At 48.9% G+C, this 21,876-nt stretch overlaps 1 protein-coding gene across 1 annotated transcript; it reads right to left on the reverse strand.

Annotated features, from left to right (window-relative positions):
• Positions 1-1,674: 1,674 nt before the first annotated feature.
• C3H14orf93 (chromosome 3 C14orf93 homolog) lies at positions 1,675-14,379 on the reverse strand. Its single transcript, XM_051143074.1, has 6 exons — positions 13,735-14,379; positions 10,171-10,488; positions 4,956-5,017; positions 4,712-4,815; positions 2,651-2,763; positions 1,675-2,277 (listed from the first exon to the last, which is right to left on the reverse strand). Exons 1-6 carry the CDS (start codon positions 14,335-14,337, stop codon positions 1,852-1,854), a joined length of 1,626 nt encoding a protein of 541 aa, XP_050999031.1. The 5' UTR covers positions 14,338-14,379; the 3' UTR covers positions 1,675-1,851.
• Positions 14,380-21,876: the final 7,497 nt, after the last annotated feature.

Below are 21,876 nucleotides of genomic sequence, written 5' to 3' on the forward strand. Positions count from 1 at the left end.
CACCCCGGTTCCCGCCCTCCTGCCACCCCTCGGCCCCCATCACCACAGTGCCAGGCCACAGTCAAGGCTTGCTTCCTCCTAGCCATCTTTGACCTTGAGGTCAAAAGACGCTAATGATGCACAAAAAAACCATCATCTCATTACTTAAGACTTCAGGGAGGGCTGCGGATGTAGCTCATTTGTAAAGTCATCGTATAGTGTGCAGAAGGTCCTGGGTTTGACTCCCAGGGCTACATAAAACATGGTGACGTGAGAAGTAGACGCGGGAGGGCTGGTCGCGTGGTGATGCCGAGGTTGCCCTTCAGCCAATGACTGTATGTGGCTTCCCTGGGCATTATGGCCTCCGCTAACCATCTACAAAAGAAGCAACCCTCGCTTGCACTCACTCTTGCCTCTGGACATCTGTGCCTGTCCTCCTGTTTGGCTCGACCTCCTGGCTTTTGCGCCCTGCCCTTCTGGTTAATGTCTCCCCTTCTTTTAGGTACTAAACATCACTGTCTCTGACAGGCTGTTCCCAACTGCACACGTGTGGTAGCTACCCCAGTGCATGTCGTGCTCCGCCCGCCTCCCGGCACCATATCACAGCTTGTCTCAGTTGCCCCCTCAGTTGCCTTGCTTCCTGACTGTGCAATAAAACCTAACAAGCTGACGTAGCAGCGTTGTGTCCAGCCTCTAACACGGTAGGTGACATGCAGTAAGCAACCACACTCGGTTTTAACATTTGTTGCATGACAAAATGATTTTAAAGCCATTTTACTTCTTAACCCATTTGGAATGTATGTACACACACACACACACACACACACACACACACACACACACACAGGAACGCATGCACACATGTGTACCTTCCTCAAAATACAGCTGGCTGACAGGACTAAGAAATAGGTACAGAGCTGTGTGGTTGGGCACCAGATTGGAGGAGAAGCTGTCAGTAAGACATAGTTTTTTTTCTCTCTCTTTTTTATTGTTGTTTTCTTGAGACAGGGTCTTGCTACGTAGACCACGCTGCATGGGAACTCATTGAAATCCTCCTGCCTCTGCCTCCTGAGTGCTGAGATTAAAGGCATGCGCCACCAAGCCCGGCTTTCTTTCTTTTTCCTTTTTTTTTTCTTTTTCTTTTTATTTTTTTGAGACAGGGTTTCACTCTCTAACCCAGGCTATCCAGAAACTCACTATGTAGCCCAAGCTGGCCTTGGAATCACAGCAGTCTTCCAATTTCAACTCCTAAATGCTGGGATTCTAAATACGAGTCACTAGACCCAGCAGCATGAAAAACGTTTATGCTTTAATTCCCTCACATGAATTATAGGAATAATAAATTTTTCTCATATAATCCCACAATAATTACTATCATTTTAAAAAATCCAAACAATGACTATCATGTCTAGACCCTAATTCCAAATAGCGGTAAGCCCGTGATCCCCGCTGCTCAGAAGAGAAAGCCCGTGACAAACTTCCCACCAGGGGGCAGTATTACGCTGGGCCGATCTGCTGTGCTTTTACTGCAGCACAGACCAATAGTATTTCTCCTGAGCTGTGGGGGGCAAACAAAGTCAGAGCTGGGGACAGGTACCAAGGCCTCATGTTTCTCTGACCCATCCCCCTTTTCATCCCAGGCTCCTCTGAGGCACTGTTCATGCTTAGGAGTAAGCATTTTCTGTCTTCCCACTCAGTGGGGGAAACCGCTCCCCGCCTTCTACGTAGTAAATTGCTCTCTGAGAGTCTGCAGCTTCCACTTCAAGCAGAAACTATGTTAAGGGAAGCACACTTGCTCTTTCACACTGCGTTATTCCGAGCCACCCATTTCCAGGATGTGCGGTGTGATGGGAGCGAGGGCTTGCCTCCTTGTTATAGGCTGTATTCGTCCTTTTCCACCTTGATTTCAATGAATGAGTTCAAGTCCGGACAGGACGTCTTGTGGGGCTGGTCAAAGGAAGGAGAGACAGGTCCTTTCTCATTTCCTCCTCCTTCCTCTTCTTGGAAATTGGGATTGTAAAGTTCGGGTGGGAGGAGCTGGGCCTCCACAGAAGGCAGTCTGTCTGAGGGGGGCCCGTACACACGGTTGGCTTTGGTGCCGTGCTTAGAGTTAGCGTCCAGGTGGTAGCAGAGCTCCGTGAGGCGCTGGGCGCGGAATCGGGGAGAGCGGGCCACCCACACGCCTGGCTCGTTAAGGCTGTCCTCCTCGTCTGACATCAGCTCTTCCGTCACGTCCTTCCACAGCTGTTGGTCCTCGGGTCCGAAATGCCTCATGATACTGGACCGGTTGGCGAAAAGCTATGGCAGGACCCAGGGCAGAGACCAGGATGAGGAACGGTACGGGTCTGTAAAAAGGGCGCCTCCCAGAACCCAGTCCTGGAGTCGATCCTCAGAGTGGGCTCGGCTCACCCTCTGCCTGCCTGTCTCCCCTCCCGTCTGCCAACCCGATGCTCAGATGCTGTACCCTTGCTTTTACAGTTTGTTTGTTTGTTTGTTTTTGGTTTTTCGAGACAGGGTTTCTCTGTGTAGCCTTGACTATCCTGGACTCACTCTGTAGACCAGGCTGGCCTCGAACTCACAGCGATCCGCCTGCCTCTGCCTCCCGAGTGCCTTGCTTTTACAGTTTATTAGCTAGGGTTTTAGACCCTGAAAGGAAGGCCTAGAGACCTACCCGGTATCGGCGACTTCGAAGTTTCTTCTCCTCTTTTTCCTTTAGGCCTTTGAAAGGGTTGAGAGAGTTGCGGTACTCTCGCCTCTTGGTAAGGAAGTAGGCCACACAGGCTCCTAGGGAAGAGGTAAGCAGGCGCCTCTAGAGCTAGGGTCCCCGGCCCCCACACTGCTTGCCGAGGGAAGGTTAGAACCACCATTCGGCAGGCTGGGCTTTCCGGAACAGCCACCAGCACACTTCAGCCCTCTCGGATTTCGTGCCCTTTGCTCACCTTCAACTCTATAACTAACTCCGCCCAGATTCCCTCAGGGCAGAGACAGCTCCAGCTGCTTGCCTGTGCACACTCGGCTCTTGCATCAGACCTACGACGGCTACACCACCCACAGTCCTCAGTACTTTTTTCAGCAGCTGTCATAGCAGCTCAGTAATAGGTATTAGTGACAGGAGAGTAAGAAAAGTAGAAAACGTAGGACATGTGGGAGTTTGTTTTAATCTTATGTGCCTGAGTGGCTTGCCTGCATGTATGTCTGTGCACCACATCCACACAGTGCCCTCAAAAACCAGAGACGGCATCAGACTGCCTGGGAGTGGACGTGGGCTGCCATGGAGGTGATGGGAGTTGAACCCAGGTCTCTTGCTAGAACAATCAGTAATCTTAACCACTGAGCCATCTCTCTGGCCCCAAGACACAGTATTCAGGGACAAAGGGATGAAGGGGCTGGCTTCTGGTTGGCAAGATGGCTTATGGGGTAAAGGTATTTGGTGGCAAGTCTGATGACGGGAGTTCAATCTCTGGACAGAACTGCCACAAGTTGTCCTCTGAGCTCTACTTGCATACTATGGTATAGGCTTCCACATAGGCATTTGTGTGCATGCACAATACGTGCACTAAATGGATAAATGTGGTATGCTTTATAAATAACGGGAACTGAGAGGTGGCTGAGCAGTCACGAGGACTGGCTGGGCTTCCAGAGGACTGGATTTGATGTCCCAGCATCCACATGACAGATCGCAACCACTTGTACTTCTGGGGATCCAATGCCTTCTTCTGACTTCAACAGGCTCATGGACACAAGTGGTACTCATGCACACACATGCACACAAGTGGTGCACATGCACACACTCATGCACACACATGCACACAAGTGGCGCACATGCACACACTCATGCACACACATGCACACAAGTGGTGCACATGCACACACTCAGGCACACACACGCACACAAGTCGTACAAATGCACACACTCATGCACACACATGCACACAAGTGGCGCACATGCACACACTCATGCACACAAGTGGTGCACATGCACACACTCAGGCACACACATGCACACAAGTGGTGCACATGCACACACTCAGGCACACACACGCACACACTCATGCACACACACGCGCACAAGTGGCACACATGCACACACTCAGGCACACACATGCACACAAGTGGCACACATGCACACACTCATGCACACTCATGCACACAAGTGGTGCACATGCACACACTCAGGCACACACGCACACAAGTCGTACAAATGCACACACTCGGGCACACACATGCACACAAGTGGTGCACATGTACACACTCATGCACACACATGCACACAAGTGGTGCACATGCACACACTCAGGCACACACATGCACACAAGTGGTGCACATGCACACACTCAGGCACAAACATGCATACAAGTGGTACTCATGCACACACACATGCACACAAGTGGTACACATGTACACACTCAGACACACATGTGCACACAAACATAAAACAAATACATATTTATTTATTTATTTTGGTTTTTTGAGACAGGGTCTCTCTGTGTAGTTTTGGCTGTCCTGGACTCGCTTTGTAGACCAGGTTGGCCTCAAACTCACAGAGATCCACCTGCCTCTGTCTCCCTGAGTGTTGGAAGCCCAGCTACCCTCCAGCCGTGGGATCACAGGTGTGAGGTACCATATCTAGCTGTCCTGTGCTATTTCAATACCATCTAAGTCATCGCCATGCCCCTCTCTCCCGAGAACAGGGGAACAGAAGAGGCAAGCAGAAAGAAGCCGGTGTCCTCACCTTTCAGTTCCTTATCCGTGTAGTTGTGGGGACTGGCCATCAGCTCCTGCTTGAGCTTTTCCAAAAGGAACTTCACTACTGAGATGTTCCAGGAGGACTTGATGCTGTTGCAGAGGAGGAAAAAGCAAGGCAGACAACCAGTGAAGAGCCAGAGGAGACAGACACACCGAGAGTGAACTGCCTCTGAGACCAGCTGCATCCCCGCTACCCACTCCTGTGTGCCTCTTCCCTCGAGAGCCCGTACCTTTCAGATCCATTGAATCTCTTGTCGTTGGTGATGTGGTTATGCACATTGTGGACCAGTTTCTAGAGGAGAGAAGAAAGAATCAGGCCAGGAGCAGACAGGAAAACTTTCCTCTGGCTCCCAGGGCAAAAAGCATTGTCCCGGCATATGTGGGTTCTCTGTCCAAATCACTTCTACCTTCTAGGCATCTTTTTTGTTTTTGGAGATAGAGTTTCTGTGTGTAGCCTTGGCTGTCCTGGACTCACTTTGTAGACCAGGCTGGCCGATGCCTCCCAAATGCTGGGATTAAAGGTGTGCACCACCACACCTGGCTACAGAACAAGTTTTAGGACAGCCTAGAAAGAAAATGAAAAATTATCCCAGGTATGAGAAGTACACACTTGAGACTCAAAAAACACAAATCTAAAACAAGAGAAATGGAAACTGGAAAGTGCCTTGGAGACAGCAGCATCAAGCCACTGTCCCTTCATGGCATGGAGCTACTGTCCCCTCATGGCATGGAGCTGCTGTCCCCTCATGGCATGGAGCCACTCTCAGTTTTGCTCATATCTATCTATCTTCTTTCTTTTACATTTTTTTTTCTCCTCGAGACAGGGTTTCTCTGTGTAGCCCTGGCTCTCTTAGACTCACTTTGTAGACCAGGCTAGCCTTGAACTCACAGAGATCCTCCTACTCTGCCTCCTGTGTGCTGGGATTAAAGGTCAGCACTACTACACCTGGCTCCTATCTTCCTCCTTAAAAAAAAAAAAAAAAAAATTAGGAATTTACTTCATTGCCTTCATTAGTGCGTGTGCCTGAGCATAAGCATGTGCACCACATGTGTGCAGGAGCCCACCAAGGTCAGAAGAGGCAACAGATCTCCTTGACTGGTATTAGAGATGACAGTGAGCCATGTGAGAAGCACTCTTTGTTTTGTTTCTCGTGACAGGGTTTCTCTCTTAGTCCTGGCTGTCCTGGACTTGCTCTATAGACCAGGCTGGTCTGAAAACTCACAGCGATCCGCCTGCCTCTGCCTCCCAAGTGTTAGAATCAAAGTCGTGTGCCACCACATCTGTGTTAGTAAGCATTTCTTTCTTTTTTTCTTTTTTGAGACAGGGTCTCTGCATTAGCTTCAGCTACCCTGGTCCTGCTCTGTAGACCAGGCTGGCTTCGAACTTAAAGCGATCTGCCTGCTTCTGCCTCCCAGTGCTGGGATTAAAGGTGTGTGCCCCCAAGCCCGGCAAAGCTTCGAGGTTTTTTTTTTTTTCTTCCAAACAAGGTTTCTCTGTGTAGCCGTGGCTGCCCTGGACTCGCTTTGTAGACCAGGCTGGCCTCAAACTTACAGTGATCCGCCTGCCTCTGCCTCCTTAGCCCTGGGATTAAAGGTGTGCGCCACCACGCCCGGCTTTAGTAAGCATTCTTAAATCAGAAACATCTCTCCAGCCATCTATTTATTTTCTTTCTTTCTTTCCTCCTTCTTCCCTCCCTTCCTTTTTTCCTTCCTTCCTTTCTTTCTTTCTGTTTTTCAAGATAGGGTTGCTCTGTGTAGCTTTGGCTGTTTTTGATTCATTTTAAAACAAACAATAGGCTGGAGAGATGGCTCAGAAGTTAAGAACACTGGCTGCTCTTCCAGAGGTTCTGAGTTCAATTCCCAGCAACCACATGGTGGCTCACAACTATCTATAATGTGGTCTGATGCCTTCTTCTGGCCTGCAGGCAGAGCACTGTATACATAATAAATAAATAAAATTTTAAAAAGAAAAAAAAAAGTCAAGAAACTAAAGTCCAAATGTAAGCAATCACAAAGGAATAAGGGAACATTTTCATAAAAAGTGTGAATTCTCCAAAGAGGAGAAGCAGTTACCTGTCTTCCAAGTCAAGTGGCTTGGAAGAGACCAGGTGACAGGAAAAAAAAAAAAAAAAAAAAAAAAAAAATCAAACCAGGCTTGAAGTGCAGAGAGAAAATACTCTAGACAGTGGGTGTTGAGATAGTGAAGGCTGCTGGCTCAGCTACCTCCTGAGTGAGCTAAAAATAAATGCACTTCCCCAAGGGTGGCTAGCATCTGTACTGTTCCAAAGACGTAATTGTCCTGGTCTGGTCCCAGCAGATCAGAGAGGAGCCTTGGGCTTCTCCCAGACCTAAAGACTGGCACACTGCAACCCCATAACCACCCTTTCCTTGCAAGTCTGGAAATAGTCTTGCTATATTGTGAGGGCTGGCCTCACAACTTACCTTGTAGCCTAGGCTAGCTTCAGCCTCCATATTCTCCTGCCTTGGGTTTCCAAGCGCTGGGATTACAGGGATTTCCCAGGTAAGTCTTTTTTCCTGAGTTCCTTCCTTTCTCTTAACACTGGCACTTAAAATCTGAATTAAAGGGTTTGGTGATCTTCCAGAAGACCCAAGTTCAGTTCCCAGCATCCAGGTGGGATGTCAGGTGGCTCAGAACTACCTCACATTGTGGCTCCAAGGGAGCTGATACCCTCTTTGGTCTCTGTGGGTACATAAACACATGTGGAACAAACACACACACATACACACACACACACACACACACACGTAAGCAGGCACACACATATGTGCACGTATGCATGTACACTAAAAAAGTGAAAAAGAAATTTTGTAATGCTATAAAGGCTGGAGAGAGTTGGGCGCAGTGGCACGCCTATAATCTCAGCACTCAGGAGGCAGAGGCAGGTAGATATCTGTGAGTTCGAGGCCGGCCTGGTTTACAAAGTGAGTCCAGGACAGCCAAGGTTACACAGAAGGAAAAAAGAAAAAAAGAAAGAAAAGAAAAAAGAAAGGAAGGAAGGAAAAGGTGTGGGGGGGGGGGGGCTGGAAACAAAGCTCAGAGGTTAAGATCCCTTCCTGCTCCTTCCAGAGAACCCAGGTTGGATTCCTAGCACTCACATTGAGATACTCAAAACTGCATATAACTCTGGATGCAGGAAATATATTACCTTCTGGCCGCTAAGGACCCTGCACACATCTGGTATACACATACAATAAGTTACAGTCAACCAGGGCTACTATAATGAACCCTTATCTCTCATTAATTAATTAATATTTAATAAACTATAAAAGTAATGTTTATTCTCCTGGCTTAGTTGTTGTCTGGGAGGGTTACTAGCTCTTTCTGCTAACCTAGGCCTAGTCCTGGAAGCTTCTAACCTCCATACAATCTAACCTAGGCCTAGAATGTTTTCAGCCTCTGAGACTTACTGCTTAATAAGCTCACCCTTACTTGTTCTTTCTGAGCTCTAGGCTGGCTCTTTCAACACAGCTGTTCTGGCTCAAATTCTTCTCCCAGCTGACGTATAATCTGGCTTTTCTCTCAGCCAGAATTGCTCTCCTTGGCCTCACACTAACTCAGCAATCTGCTCTAACCTTCTGGCTTCTTCTCATTTCTGGCTTGTTCCATCTTCACCTGAATTCTCTCTGCAAACCATGTCTCTATTACTGTCCTGGTAAAACTGCCTCTTAAGTAGCTTCTCTTTCTCCTTCTCCTCATGAGAGTTGGGTGTGTCCTACTCTGTCAAATTCCTGATTCAGTCACCTTTTCTGACACTCAATTAGACACCACTTTCAAACATGGGTGCTTCCTTCTACAAACTAACTGTACCTTTGTTTGGGATTAATGGCATATACCACCACCTAAGCTTTTTTTTTTTTTTAAACTTGATTCTTGCTCTATACCAGGCTGGCCTTGAACTCAGCTGTTTGCTTCTGTCTCCTGGATTAAAAGTGCACTTGTATTCCAGCCAGATCACACAGACCTAGAAGGTCTTTGGCCAGAACAGCCATGTTCAGAATTAGCATTCCTCTACAATAAGTTCCAACTGCTTCTAAATAGATAAAAATAAGTAATTTCATAGTAAACTGGGTATGACAGTGTGTATATGCTTATAATTCCAGCCAGCACTTGTGAGGCAAAAGCCAGAGAGTCAGGAGTTCAAAGTCAGCCTCGACTATGTAGTGACTTTGAGGCTGCTCTGAGTTTCATGAGACCCTGGTTTCAAAAAACAAAACAAAACAAAAATCCCTCACAAAGCCCTTGAGCTCAGAGTTGATCCAAGAGGCTACACTCATCCAGAAGAAAATCTCTCAACCTCTGTACTACTGACAGGCTGAGCTGGAACGGCCATTGTGGGACAGTCAGTAGAGTGCCTGGCTTCTCCTTACTGCCCATCAGCACCATTCTCCCTCTTCCCACACACCAGCGACAGTCCGAAAAGTCCCCAGAGGGCAGTTACCCCAGGCTGACAAGTTCTTTGGGTTCCAGTTAGCTGCCACGCTGGGGGCTCTCAGCTTAGCAAAGTGTCCCTAGGGCTTGCATCTTCTCCAAGAAAATGCCAGGCAGTCCTCCTAGCCAGTTCTGTTCCACCTGCCACGAGCTCTCAGATTGACAGGATTCTCAGAGCTCTGTGCCTGGGCACTGCACTATGCCTGGTGGCCCCATACCTCTGTGGTCGCGAAACTACGTCAGGACAGTTTAGCTTTCCCACCCAGGATGCTCCGAGATGCTTAGCCTGCACGTTGGTTAAAACTTGACCCTTTGGTGATCAGTCTGCTCAGTCCTTACATATTCTCCCATCAGGAACACTGAGATATTTAATCTCTTCTCTTTAAAAGGAAGATACCATTTTACCTAGGCAAGCCTAAAAGGTGAAGCAATGAAAAGGCTTTGCCAGCCAGGCGTGGTGGCGCACACCTTTAATCCCAGTGCTCAGGAGGCAGAGGCGGGCAGATCGATGTGAGTTCCAGGCCAGCTTGGTCTACAAAGTGAGTCCAGGACAGCCAGACCTACACAGAGAAACCCTGTCTCAAAAAAAACCCAACAAAAACAAAAACAAAAACAAAAACCAACAAAACAAACAAAAAAATTCAAGGCTTTGCCATGCTCAAGGTTATGGAATAATGCCTCTCCTCTCCCCTCCTTTCCCCTCCCCCCTTCTCTCTCTTTCTCTCTGCCCCCCCCCCATCATCCCCCCCCCCGTGGTCTGCCTGCATGTACACCTGCAAGCCAGAAGAGGGCACTAGATCACATTATAGATGGTTGTGAGCCACCATGTGGTTCCTAGGAATTGAACTCAGGACCTTTATCCTTCCCATTCCAATTATTCCAATTAGATTTAGGATTCTATTCGTTCTATGTGGAGGCTTGAAGTCAACCCACTCTATTTTCCTCTTCAATCTGAAGGAAAAAATTTTTTTTTATTGAAACTTGAGTTCACTTACAGAGAGCACCAGATCTCTCTTGCGCCTGGAGTTTTTCTGTCCAGTCCCCCGGATCCTGCATGGGGAGCTGATAAACCCGAGAGCACGGCTCGATTCCCCAGCGGCCCCTGGGCCTGGCTCTTCTAAGGTGCTGTCCAGCGCTGTGGGACCAAGCATGTCCTCCGGGCGGGTTGCTGGCAGCTTGGTTCCATTTTCTGGTCCTGTCTCTGAGGATGCCCTCTGGATAGCCAGTTGTGTGGCTGGCGAAAGCTGTTTGGCATAGGCAGGGACCAACACTCGCTGTATTGCACCCTCAGAGGCCACATAATCATCCGCCATCTGAAAGCATAAGAAGAGCAGTCTATCACCAGCCAGGCAGAGGAGCATCTGGTTGCCCTCCATTTTGGCCAAGAACAGACAACAAAGTAGAAGGAGGAGGCCAGGTCAGCACTTCATGTCAATAGCTTGCTCCTCAGGGAGTCTATGGGACCATCAGGCAAATCATTCTCTCCCCTCCCCCCCAAATGTGTATGTGTGTTTTTCATGCATCAAATGCTTGTGGGGGCCAGAAGATGGTGTGGAATCTTCTGGAACATGAGTCACCATGTGGGTGCTGGGAATTGAACCTGGGTCCCCTGGAAGAGCAGCCAGTACTCTTAGCCACTGAGCCATTTCTCCAGCCCCAGGGAAATTGTTCTTATGTGAACAGGACCTGTAGTGCTGAGTTGTTATCATAAACCAGCTTATACAAACAGGGCATGCTTTGACCTTCTAGGTGAACAGTTAGTTACATTTTTTGGTTTTTGTTTTTTTTTTGAGACAGGGTTTCCCTGTGCAGCCCTGGCTATCCTGGACTCACTTTATAGACCAAGCTGGCCTTGAACTCACAGAGATCTGACTGCCTCTCCTCGCAGAGCACTGGGAGTACACGCGTGTGCCACCACACCAGGCTTTTATGGTGTATATTCTTGAGTATAAGATATGTATCACCAGGTGGGGGTGGCGCATGCTTTTAATTTAATCCTAGCACTCTGGAGACAGAGGCAGGCAGATTTCTGTGAGTTCCAGGCCAGCCAGGGCTTTGCAGAGAAACCCTGTCTCAGAAAACAAAACAAGAAAGGAATCTAGGCCAGGCATGGGGGCGCACGTCTGTAATCCCAGCACTCGGCAGGCGGATCCCTGTGAGTTCAAGGCCAGCCTGGTCTACAAAGTGAGTCCAGGACAGCCAGGACTACATAGAGAAACCCTGTCTCAAAAAAACCAAAAAAAGAAAAAATAAAAGAAAGGAATGTACCCAGGTAAATGCTCTGTCGGAAAGGTAAGGTAGCAGGGGAGAAAAGTGATAACAAATAAAGGGAACCAAGCAGGGCAGGAAACAAGACAAGTAACAGTAACAAACAAACAAACAAAAAAAGAGGACGTGAGGAGAAAACATGAGAACTTATCAGGGAAATGCAAAGCCAAGAGCACCTAGAGAGGCTATCACAGACACCGTGGACATATAACCTAGTCCTTTGGAGCAGCCAGTCTGAGCCGGCCACATCCCATGGTCTCGGCCCTAACACTCAGCTGATCACCTGTGCGTCAAGGGCACACAGGGCAAGGAAAAGGAGGGAGTGCCGTGGTGAGGGAGAAGGAAAGGAGTGGGGGTTTCCACAGCCAAGAAAACCAAACAGTGAAAGCGGAGGAAACTACACACATACAGAAAGAAGCGGGGGAGGCGGCCGAGATCTACAGACCTGTGAGCTTGTGTTCCGTGCTGTGAAATCTAAAAGCTAATTCCATCCTGTCAGCTTGGAAGCCTCCCCTGCCTGAAAGAACGCCGGGTGCAGAGAACACCGCCTAGCCTGGGTATCCTCCTGTTTCCAGTCTCTCAGGCCCAGGCCGGGCAGAGGGTGAGGAACAGTGACTGTTACTACAAAGCTAAGCCTTCAGGAGAACAACAGCCAACTGCCAGGACGGGCTAGCACCCAGGGAGGAGGTCGACATGTTCACTCCTCACAGTCAGCAGATGGGCTGGGGTTCCCGCCCTCTCACTCACCTGCTTGGAGTGAGGAGGGAACAGACTGGGCAGACAGAGGGGAGGGGAGAACTGCAGGTAAATTTATTCTTCCCGCTGTCTCTATGATCTGCCATGCTTCCATCTCCTTTCTTCCCAGAATGCCTTTCTGCAGTTCTTACCCTATCTAGTCAGGCTTTTCCTCTTCATATGACCCTTGAACATTGAAATATTTGGGTTTTTAAATTATATATTTTTATGTCTTTTCTTGACCAGAATATGCTCAATTCCCTTCCTCCTCTGCCCTCTGCCCCTGCCTTCCTAAAAGAGAGATTTTTAAATTATGTGTGTGTCTGTGTGTGAACATGAACATGTGAGTGCAGGTCCGAGGAGGCCAGAGGCATCAGGTCACCTTACAGCTGGCTGATGTGAGCCATCGACATGTGTGCTGGGAACCAAACCCAGGTCCTTCGGAAGGACTGAGCCATCACTCCAGTCTCCCCGCCCCTATTTTTTTTTTTTTTTAAGGTTTATTTATTAGCTGGGTGGTGGTGGGACATGCCTTTAATCCCAGCACTTGAGAGGAAGAGGTACAGAGGTAAGCAGATCTCTGAGTTCCAGGCCAGCCTGGTCTACAGAGTAAGTTCCAGAAAGTCAGGGCTATTACATAGAGAAACCCTGTCTTGAAAAACCCAAAATAATAATAATAAAAGAAAGAAAAAACAAAGTAAGCGGCAGGTGGATTGCTGTGAGTTCGAGGCCAGCCTACAAAGCAAGTCTAGGACAGCCAAGGCTACACAGAGAAACCCTGTCTCAGGGTGGTGGGAGGAGGAGAAAGAAAGAAAAAGAAAATAAATAAACCAATCTTCAAAGCATGTGCCACTGTGCCCAGTATTCTGCTCACACTTTATTTCCTTTCTTCAACTCCCGGCCTCTCACTTTATCTTTCACCAGAGAGATTCTCTTGAGAAAGCAGGTCCGGTGGTTCACACCTGTAATGCAGCACTCAGGATTGCTGCAGGCTTGAGGCAGCAGCAGCTACTGAGTGACCTCCAGGCCAACTTGGGCCAGAGAGTGAGATCGGGTCCCTCACCATCACCAAATAAACGAGCTCCTCATCCCATATAGAGCTTTTATTGTATGCTCCTTCCTCAAGCCCCTCATTTCCACTTCTCCCGGCGCCCCCAAACCTGCCTTCCAGGATCCTCATCTTGCCCTGTCTCTCCACCTTTGCCCCTCCTCACTTCCATCTCTGTACTGAAACTCTTTTTGGCAAGGTGATGGCCGTGATAAAATATGAATGAGCCGTCTGTGCGTGGCAGGCATTCTCACCACGGAAGGCGGAGCACGCCAGATAGCCGGGGAAACGATGCCATGAGAAGGCGGGAAGCACTGTGCCATCACATGCACCAAAACCCAACCTCCTGCCAAAAAGGTTCAGGCCGGAAACAAGAGTGCGGGCTATCCCTGAAAGTGGAGGAAACTTGATGCGCTTCTGTTTTATCGGACACATGTGAAAATAACGGTTTAAAGAGGGAAAGAGAGGAAGACATACATATAGATCAACCACGCCGGGTGTTACTCACAGGGTTGAGCAGCGGGGCTCCCTCTACCGCAGCCAGAGTGCATCCTGGGAGGCGCATGTCTCTCTGGGGTGCTGCGAAGAAACCCAAGGGCCCCTGGCCCACGGTGGAGGCAGCCCCCAGCTGCCGCAGCTCCTCGATCACCACCTGCACGCCGCTGCCCACGCTGTCACACTCCTCCTCCACGGCGGACAGAGTCTTGCCGGCTTCCCCGGGGCTCTCCTTGAGCAGCGCGGGCTCTTCGGGTGGTGGGCTGCGGGCCCGGCTCTCCCCATCCTCATCGGCGGTGCACGCTTTGCCCTGCCGTAGCTCACCCACTTCTTCCTGAAGCTGCTTTAACAACTCATTGTTGGCCCGTGCAAGACCCAGAGCGGCCTCAGCCAGCCCCACCGCCTTGTCCACCCGCTGGTAGATGATATGTAGGAGCTGTTCGGAGCTTTGAACCGCCACGCCGTGTCCAGTCACTGTGATAGGGGTACTGGCAGGGGGATTCCCGCCCTGAGAACCCGTGCTGCCCTGGCTAGTCTCGCTCTTACAGGCACAGCAGCAGCACCTGGCCTCACTGCCGCTGGGAGGGGAGAAGAGGATGGTGGCACTGAAGGACATGGCTGGTGAGTGCAGGTAACCTGTGCGCACGCTGCAGGACGCTTCACACGCGCTCCAGATGGCTGGCCTTCACCAGGTAAGCGCTGGCCTCGAGATCCACTTCTCCTTCTCATGGAAGGAGGGCAGACGAGCTACGGTTCCAGGGTGTGGGTTTCGTGGAAGAGAAGGCTAGCGGGTGAAGACACACACAGTCCATGGCTGCTTCTCCTCAGCTCTCCCTCCGTCGGCAGGTCCTGTGTTCCCTAACCGCACAGCACACTGGTGTCACAGAGGCTTCCCTGAAAGAGTAAAGCAGAAACAAAAGGTCACCCCGACGCTCACGGCCTCAGAGGATTCAAGGTGTTCTTCTTGGACCCTTAGCAAGGCCGCTCTCAAAGCCCACTGCCGCCCAGGCAGCAGAAGAGGGACACCTGAGCGAGGCTGGTCTGGTGTCGCGTGATGCTGATTACTGCCTGCTCTCTCTGCCCACCTTGTACCTTGCCTAGAGCCTAACCTATTTGACCAATAAAAGGCCATCACACCTGGGTAGGGCAAATGGGACAGGTGTGGCTAAGGTTCCCGGGCTTGGGGAGACAGAGGGGATCTGGGGAAGAGGAGGCACTGGAGGAGGAGGAAGAGGAGGAGGAGGAGGAGGAGGAAGGCTGCCAAGGGTTAGGCACATGGCCAGCATGGATGGGGATTTGGGCCAGATGGAGAACATTAGGAAGTATTTGGGATTGTGGATGGGAGGTAGTTTAGCCCTGCCGCAGGTTAACTAAGGCTATTTTAAAATATAACAGGTGTCTGTGTCTTGACTGATTGTTAACAGATTAGAATATATTGTCATAGATTAGAATATATTGTCATAATAATTATAATTATAGGCCTAATAATAAACATTATTAGGCCATACTGGTATTTTAACAGCAACAGACATGAGGAAAGATGAAGGAAGAAAAGGAAGATTTCCTCCTTTTCTCTCTGATCCCTGTCATTCCTCTGATAACAGTACTCCCATCTTACTGCTTTGAAGCCATTCTTTCTTTCTTTTTTTCTTTTCTTTTGTTTTGTTTTTCAAGACAAGGTTTCACTGTAGCCTTGGCTGATTCACCTGCCTCTGCCTCTCGAGTTGCTGGGATTAGAGGCGTGTAACACCACTCCCGGCTTTGACACTGTCTCATCTACACAACACTAGGAAACAAATATTAACCAGGTCCAGAGAAGATAAGTGCATGGAAGTTGTATGCCTTTTTATGGTCAAAGAAGAAAGTGGAACCTGGTTGTTGCTATTTTCAGTCTAATATATATACTTAAGCTGATACCAAACAATTTGTTGACATAATATTTATTGTTACATTCTATAATTTTCATACATGTGCATTCAGAGTAGGCTCCTAAGAAAGATGCTGGAGAGGTGGCACTGCCTTTAATCTCAGCACTAGGGAGGCAGAGGCAGGTGGATCGCTGTGAGTTCGAGGCCAGCCTGGTCTACAAAGCAAGTCCAGGGCAGCTAAAGCTACACAGAGAAACCCTGTCTCAAAAAACCAAACCAAACCAAACAAACAAACAAAACCTAACTGCTCTTGCAAAGGTGTCAATGTTGTTTTTATTTCCTCGGATGAGGGGATGAGATAAGAGCCATACCAAGCTGTACAAATTCATGGCTTGGGCTGAGCTCAGAGCATTTCTATCTAAATATCCCTAGGCCTCGGCCTGGGAACTTATTCTTTCTTTCTTTTTTTGGTTTTTTTGGGACAGGGTGTTTGTGTGTGGCCTTGGCTGTCCTGGACTCACTTTGTAGACCAGGCTGGCCTCGAACTCAACAGAGATCCGTCTGCTTCTGCCTCCTGAGTGCTGGAGTTAAAAGCCTGCACTACCACACCCGGCTGGCCTGGGAACTTCTATCTTCTGTACAATCTAATCTTCTCCAAGCCTGGACCTTGAAGGCTTCAGTTTCCAGCCTCTATCTGCAAACCTAGGCCTAGAATGTTTTCAGCCTTTGAGACCTACTGCTGAATAAACTCACCCTTTCCAGTTCCGAGCTCTGGCTGGCTGGTCCAACTCAGCTGTTCTAGCTCAAAACTCCCCTCCACGCTGACTGATTTCAAATTGCCTTCTCTTGGCTTCTCACTGAATTGCTCTGCTTGGTAAAATTGCCTCTGAGCTCCACGAACTGAAAATGAACCAAATTGCCTGCTGCACTGAGCTCAACAGAATTGCACTGACTGCACGAACTCCTCTGCATTCCGGTTTTGTACTCACCTCCTTCCCTCTACTCTCTGTGATGCTCTTGGAGTCTCGTTTCTGCCTGTTCTCGCGAGAGTTGGGTGTACCTGGTGCTGTCAGTCTTTTTCCTGCCTGTTCTTGCGAGAGTTGAGTGTATCCTATCTCTGACCCATTCTGTCAAATCTGTCCCTCAGTTAGACGTCTTTGTTTGGAACAAAAGGTGTGTACTAAAGGCATGTCTGTGTTCCAGCCAGAGGAATTAGAGGTGTGTACTAAATTTCAGTCGGATCACACAGAGCTAGATCATTGGATGTGACCCCTTGCCTGAGTAGCCATGTTACTGTATTAAAATTCCTCCACACTAAGGGAGTGGGTTCAGTTCCTAGCACCCACAGGTGGCCCACAATGGGCTGTAACTCCAGTCCCAAGGCATCTGATGTTCTCTTCTGACCTCTGTGGTCACCAGGCACACATGTGGTATACAAACATATAAGCAGGCAAAATACCCATACGTATTAAAAAATAAAATAAAGGAAATGTTTTAAAAGATCGACAGCACTGGTGGCACACGCCTTTAATCCCAGCACTTTGTGAGGCAGAGGCAGGAGGATCTCTGAGTTTGAGGCAAGCCTGCTAGCCTGGTCTACAAAGTGAGTTCCAGGACAGCCCGGACTACACAAAGAAACCCTGCTTCAACACAAAAGAGAAGGGCTGGAGATATGGTTCAGTGGTTGGGAGCACTAGCTTCTTGTCCAGAGGGCCAGGGTTCAACTCCCTGTACACACATGGCAGCACAGAACTGTCTGTAACTCCAGTGTCAAGGGGTCCAATACCCTCACATGGACATATGTGCAAGTAAAACACAAATGTACATTTTTTTTTAACTTATTTTGGGGACTGGAGAGATGGCACAAAGGTTAAAAGCACTGTCTGTTCTTCCAGAGGTCCTGGAACTCACCGTGATCCACTTGCCTCTGCCTCCCGAGTGCTGGGACTAGAGGTGTGGGCCACCATGCCCAGCCCAACATGAATTTCTAATTTGAATAGAACATAATGGCTTGAAACAGAAAATGAAGACATTTGCCACTAACCTCCTTTCTCCCTTTTGAGACAGGGTTTCTCTGTGTAGCCCAAGCTGAACTGGAACTCACTCTATAGACCAGGGTGGAACTCACAGCGGCCCGCCTGCCTCTGCCTCCCGAGTGCTTGGATTAATGCATGCAACTTTTAAAGATCTATTTTTATTTTATGTGTATGGCTGTGTTGCCTGTGTGCATGTATGTGGACGGCGCTCATGTCTGGTGCCCCAGGAGATCAGAAAAGGATCTCCTGGAAATGGAGTGACATACAGCTGTGAGCCACCAGCTACTGGGACCCAAACCCTGGGAACCTGAGCCAGCTCCCTAAGATGTGTGGGCATTGGAGGTTGGGAGTGGGGGGAGTGTAGGTAGAGGGGCTGAGGGTAGGAGATGGGGGGTTGTGGGGCTGGGGGTGGTCAACGAGGGTGTAAGGAAGGACGGTATGGTTAGCCTTAGAGGAACAGAGGCCTTGGATCCCCAAAGCTGGATTTACAGGTGGCTCAGCTGTATGACGGCTATGGCTGCTGGGAGGGGGTCTTCTGGAAGTGGAACCAACACTTAACAGCTGAACCTTCTCTCCTGCCCTTTTGTTTTTGAGACTGGGGCTCAAGTAACCCAGGAGTCCTTGAACTTGTTTAGTAAGGGGTGGCCTTGACCTCTTGATCTTCCTGCCTCTGTCTCTCAACTGCTGATGGAGGCATACCTAGTTGTCCTCTGTTTTACTGAGAGTTTTGCTATGGACCCAACCTGGCCATGAACTTACTACGTAGGCTGAGCCAGCCTCAGGCTTACAGCAATCCTTTAGTCCCGAGTCCTGTGATGACAGGTGCGTGCTGCCAGGCCTGGGATGCAGACAAGAGGGTCAGAATTCAAGGTCATCCTTGGCTACCCCCCCCCCCAAAAAAAAAGAGCAAAGCAAACCAAACAAAAAGATATGCTGGGGCCGGAGAGAGACTTCAGTGGTCAAGAGCACTTTCATTTCCCAGCACCCACTTGGATGGCTCATCACCATCCTTAACTCCAGTTCCAGTGGACCCGATGCCCTCTTCCAATCTATTGAGACATGGTGCACATCAACTCTTGCAAGCATATCACACATAAAAATAAAATCTTGGGGCTGAAGCGATGGCTCAGCAGTTAAGAGCACTGATTGTTCTTCTAAAGGACCAGGGTTCAATTCCCAGCACCCACATGGCTGCTCACAACTACCCGTAACTCCAAGATCTGACAACCTCATACAGACAAAACACTAATGCACATAAAATAAAAACAAATAAAAATTTAAAAATCTCCTTTTTGGGCGAGGGCAAGGCCTCTCTGTGCAGCTGGGGCTAGCTTGGACCTCAATATGTGGACCAGGCTGGTCTTGAACTCACAGAGATCTGCCTGCCTTTGACTCCTGAGTGCTGGAATTAAAGTTGTGTCCCACCCAGCAAGTCCAACCAAATAATAAATCGTACAACAACCAAACAACAAACCCCAAACTAATGGGTCAACAACATAAATGGCAAATGGCAAAGCGATGTTTACGGAAAGGAGTCCTTGCAATACCGTCTAATTGTATTTGTGCTGTTTTTTATAAGATGAGATGCCATGCAGCCCGGGCTCACACTGAGCTGTATAATCGAGGGCTGACTTGAATGCCACATCTTCCTTCCCCCATTTCTCCAAAATTAAGATCATAAGCATTTGCCATCGCACCTGGCATGGGATGGCATGTGAAATTAATTTAGAACCTACTTTCCAGACAGGGAATAGCCTAAGCATAGTAGGTTTGAGGCTGGACTGAAATGCATAGCAAAACCCCAACACAAAACCAAGAACAAAACGCAGTGGGTGGGTCTGGCTGTGTGTGGCTCAGTTAGCAGAGAGCACGCCTACCCCAGCACTATGTAACACTGAGCCTTGCGGTATCACCCCTCCCCAGTCACCCCAGAACCTGCAGGTGCAGGCAGAAGAATCAGAAGATCAAAATCAACCCTCACGGGCTGGAGAGATGGCTCAGAGGTTAAGAGCACTGACTGCTCTTCCAAAGGTCCTGAGTTCAATTCCCAGCACCCACATAATGTGATTTGATGCCCTCATCTGGCCTGCAGGTGTACGTGCAGGCAGAGCACTGTATATATAATAAATAAACCTTTAAAAAAACAAAAAACGAAATCTACCTTCACTATACATTCAAGGAGGAGCAAGAAGTCCGAACAGAATAAACACACACACACACACACACACACACACACACACACCAGCATTCAGGGGGGCCAGAGACAGGAGGATTTCTGTGAGTTCGAGGCCAGCTTGGTCTACAGAGTAAGTTTGAGGACAGCCAAGGCTACACAGAGAAACCCTGTCTCAAAAAACAACAACAACAACAAAACACAAACACCAAAGATACCCACAACAACAATAATCACCAACACCAAAGCCAAAAAACCCACGAAAGAAAGAAAACTTCATCTTTAAATGTAGCCGCTGAGGGAGAGGCGGTCCATAACCTGAACTACTTTCCTTCCAAGCCATACGTGTTTCTGTTCAGACTAAATACATCATATTCTTGGCAGCTCCTTTGCTTGCTTTCCCCTCATTCTGAGTTTGAATTTTCTGCATGACTGAGTTTACCTCCAAACTATGAAAAATAGGTTTCCTCGCTGTTTAATAGCTGGGTATGCTATGGTAGTCTCCAGATATATGTCCTCACAATGGGCCTGTGACTCACTTAGGGTCAGGACGGGAAATGGACTTCCTTTAAAAGTGATAGGCGATTCCTATCATAATCTTCATTTTTGGAAATAAAAAGGAAATAGTCGTTTAAAGCTAGTCAGCCCTGTTTCCTCCATTTCAAGGAACAAAATGGCTCACTTGTTAAAGGGTTCTCTTAAGATCTGTTTCTATCAGAAATGAATTATCTCGGGAGGTAGAGGCAGGCGGATCCCTGTGAGTTCGAGGCCAGCCTGGTTTACAAAGAGAGTCCAGGACAGCCAAGCTACAGAGAGAAACCCTGTCTCAGAAAAGAAAGAAAGAAAGAAAGGAGTTATCACACAACAGCAAGTGAGCAGTTACCATAAAGTACACTCTCCCGATACTTTAAGTGATCAGTCTAGGCTGGACAGCAGAGGCTCAAGCCTTTAATCCCAGCACTCAAGAGGCAGAGACTCCAGGAACTCTGCGAGTTCAAGGCCAGCCTGTACTGAAGAGCTAGTTCCAGGACAGCCAAGGTTAAGCAAAGAAGCTGTCTTGAAAAAGAAAAAAGAGCGACTAGTCTACTGATCTGTAAACACCTAACTCCTCATTCTCAGGTACAAAATAGATCTACCCAGGCACTGGGCAGAACGGGCTCGTAGACACCTTCCCTGCATTCCCAAACATTGTACCTGCCTTCCTTCCTTTCCTCCTGGGAGCTGGGTGTGTGTATGCCGTTCCCCTGCCCACTTTTGTAACAGAGTTCTGTAATTCTTTTAATTTTTTTTTTAAGATTTACTTTTTATTAGTGTGAGTATTTGCTTGTATGCATGTAAGTGCACCACAGGCGTGCCTGGTGCCCAAGGTCAGAAGTGGGCGCTGGTTCCCGTGGGACTGGAGTCACATACACATGGCTATGGGCTACCATGTGAGTTCTGGGACCCGAACCAGGGATTCCTACAACCACTGAGCAAACTCTCTAGCCCTCACAGGCCTGGAACTATGTAGACCAGGCTGGCCTTAAACTCACGGCAATCCTCCTGCGTTAGCCTCTGGAGATCTAGAACTACAGGCGAACATCACCAAGCTCCACCGTCACAAGTTTCCAAATAAATATGGCAGTTTTTGTTTTTTTAAACTAACTTGCTAAAGTGCAACTTAGTAAGATTAAATTTCCCATTTTCCTAGAATATACCTGATAATAGATGACCTTGCTGCATTTTGTAGTGGGGTGGGGGTGGAGGTGGGGGAATGTAAAACAAACGCCCAGGGCTTTTATCACGTGCACACAGCTCCTTCAGTCAAAGTTGATTATTAGCCAAAGGTGACCCAGATGGGCGGCGGCCAGTGGGACGCTGCTCCGACTACAGGCAGCGACGCTGCAAGCGGGGTTCTGCGTGCCCGGGTGCTCGCGTCCCACCGAGCAGACCCCGAGCCCACCCGGGACCCCACCATGCCTTGCAAGCCCGCCCCACCCGTGTGCCGCAGCCGCGCGAGAGGCGGCGCCCGTGTACCCGGCAGCGCGCGCACGGGGTGGGGGCACCGCCCCGCTTGCCCTCTGGCTGGCGTTGATAGG

Source organism: Acomys russatus, chromosome 3 (assembly GCF_903995435.1).
Source record: "Acomys russatus chromosome 3, mAcoRus1.1, whole genome shotgun sequence".
Lineage (NCBI taxonomy): Eukaryota > Metazoa > Chordata > Mammalia > Rodentia > Muridae > Acomys > Acomys russatus.

Bases quoted from the DNA above. Each gene is read 5' to 3' on its own strand.
- C3H14orf93 (XM_051143074.1), bottom strand. From the start codon at position 14,337: ATGTCCTTCAGTGCCACCATCCTCTTCTCCCCTCCCAGCGGCAGTGAG. The intron at 10,489-13,734 runs GTGAGTAACACC...TTATGCTTTCAG, and splicing joins GAGCCCCGCTGCTCAACCCT to ATGGCGGATGATTATGTGGC. The intron at 5,018-10,170 runs GTAAGTGAACTC...TCTCTCCTCTAG, and splicing joins AGAGAGATCTGGTGCTCTCT to AAACTGGTCCACAATGTGCA.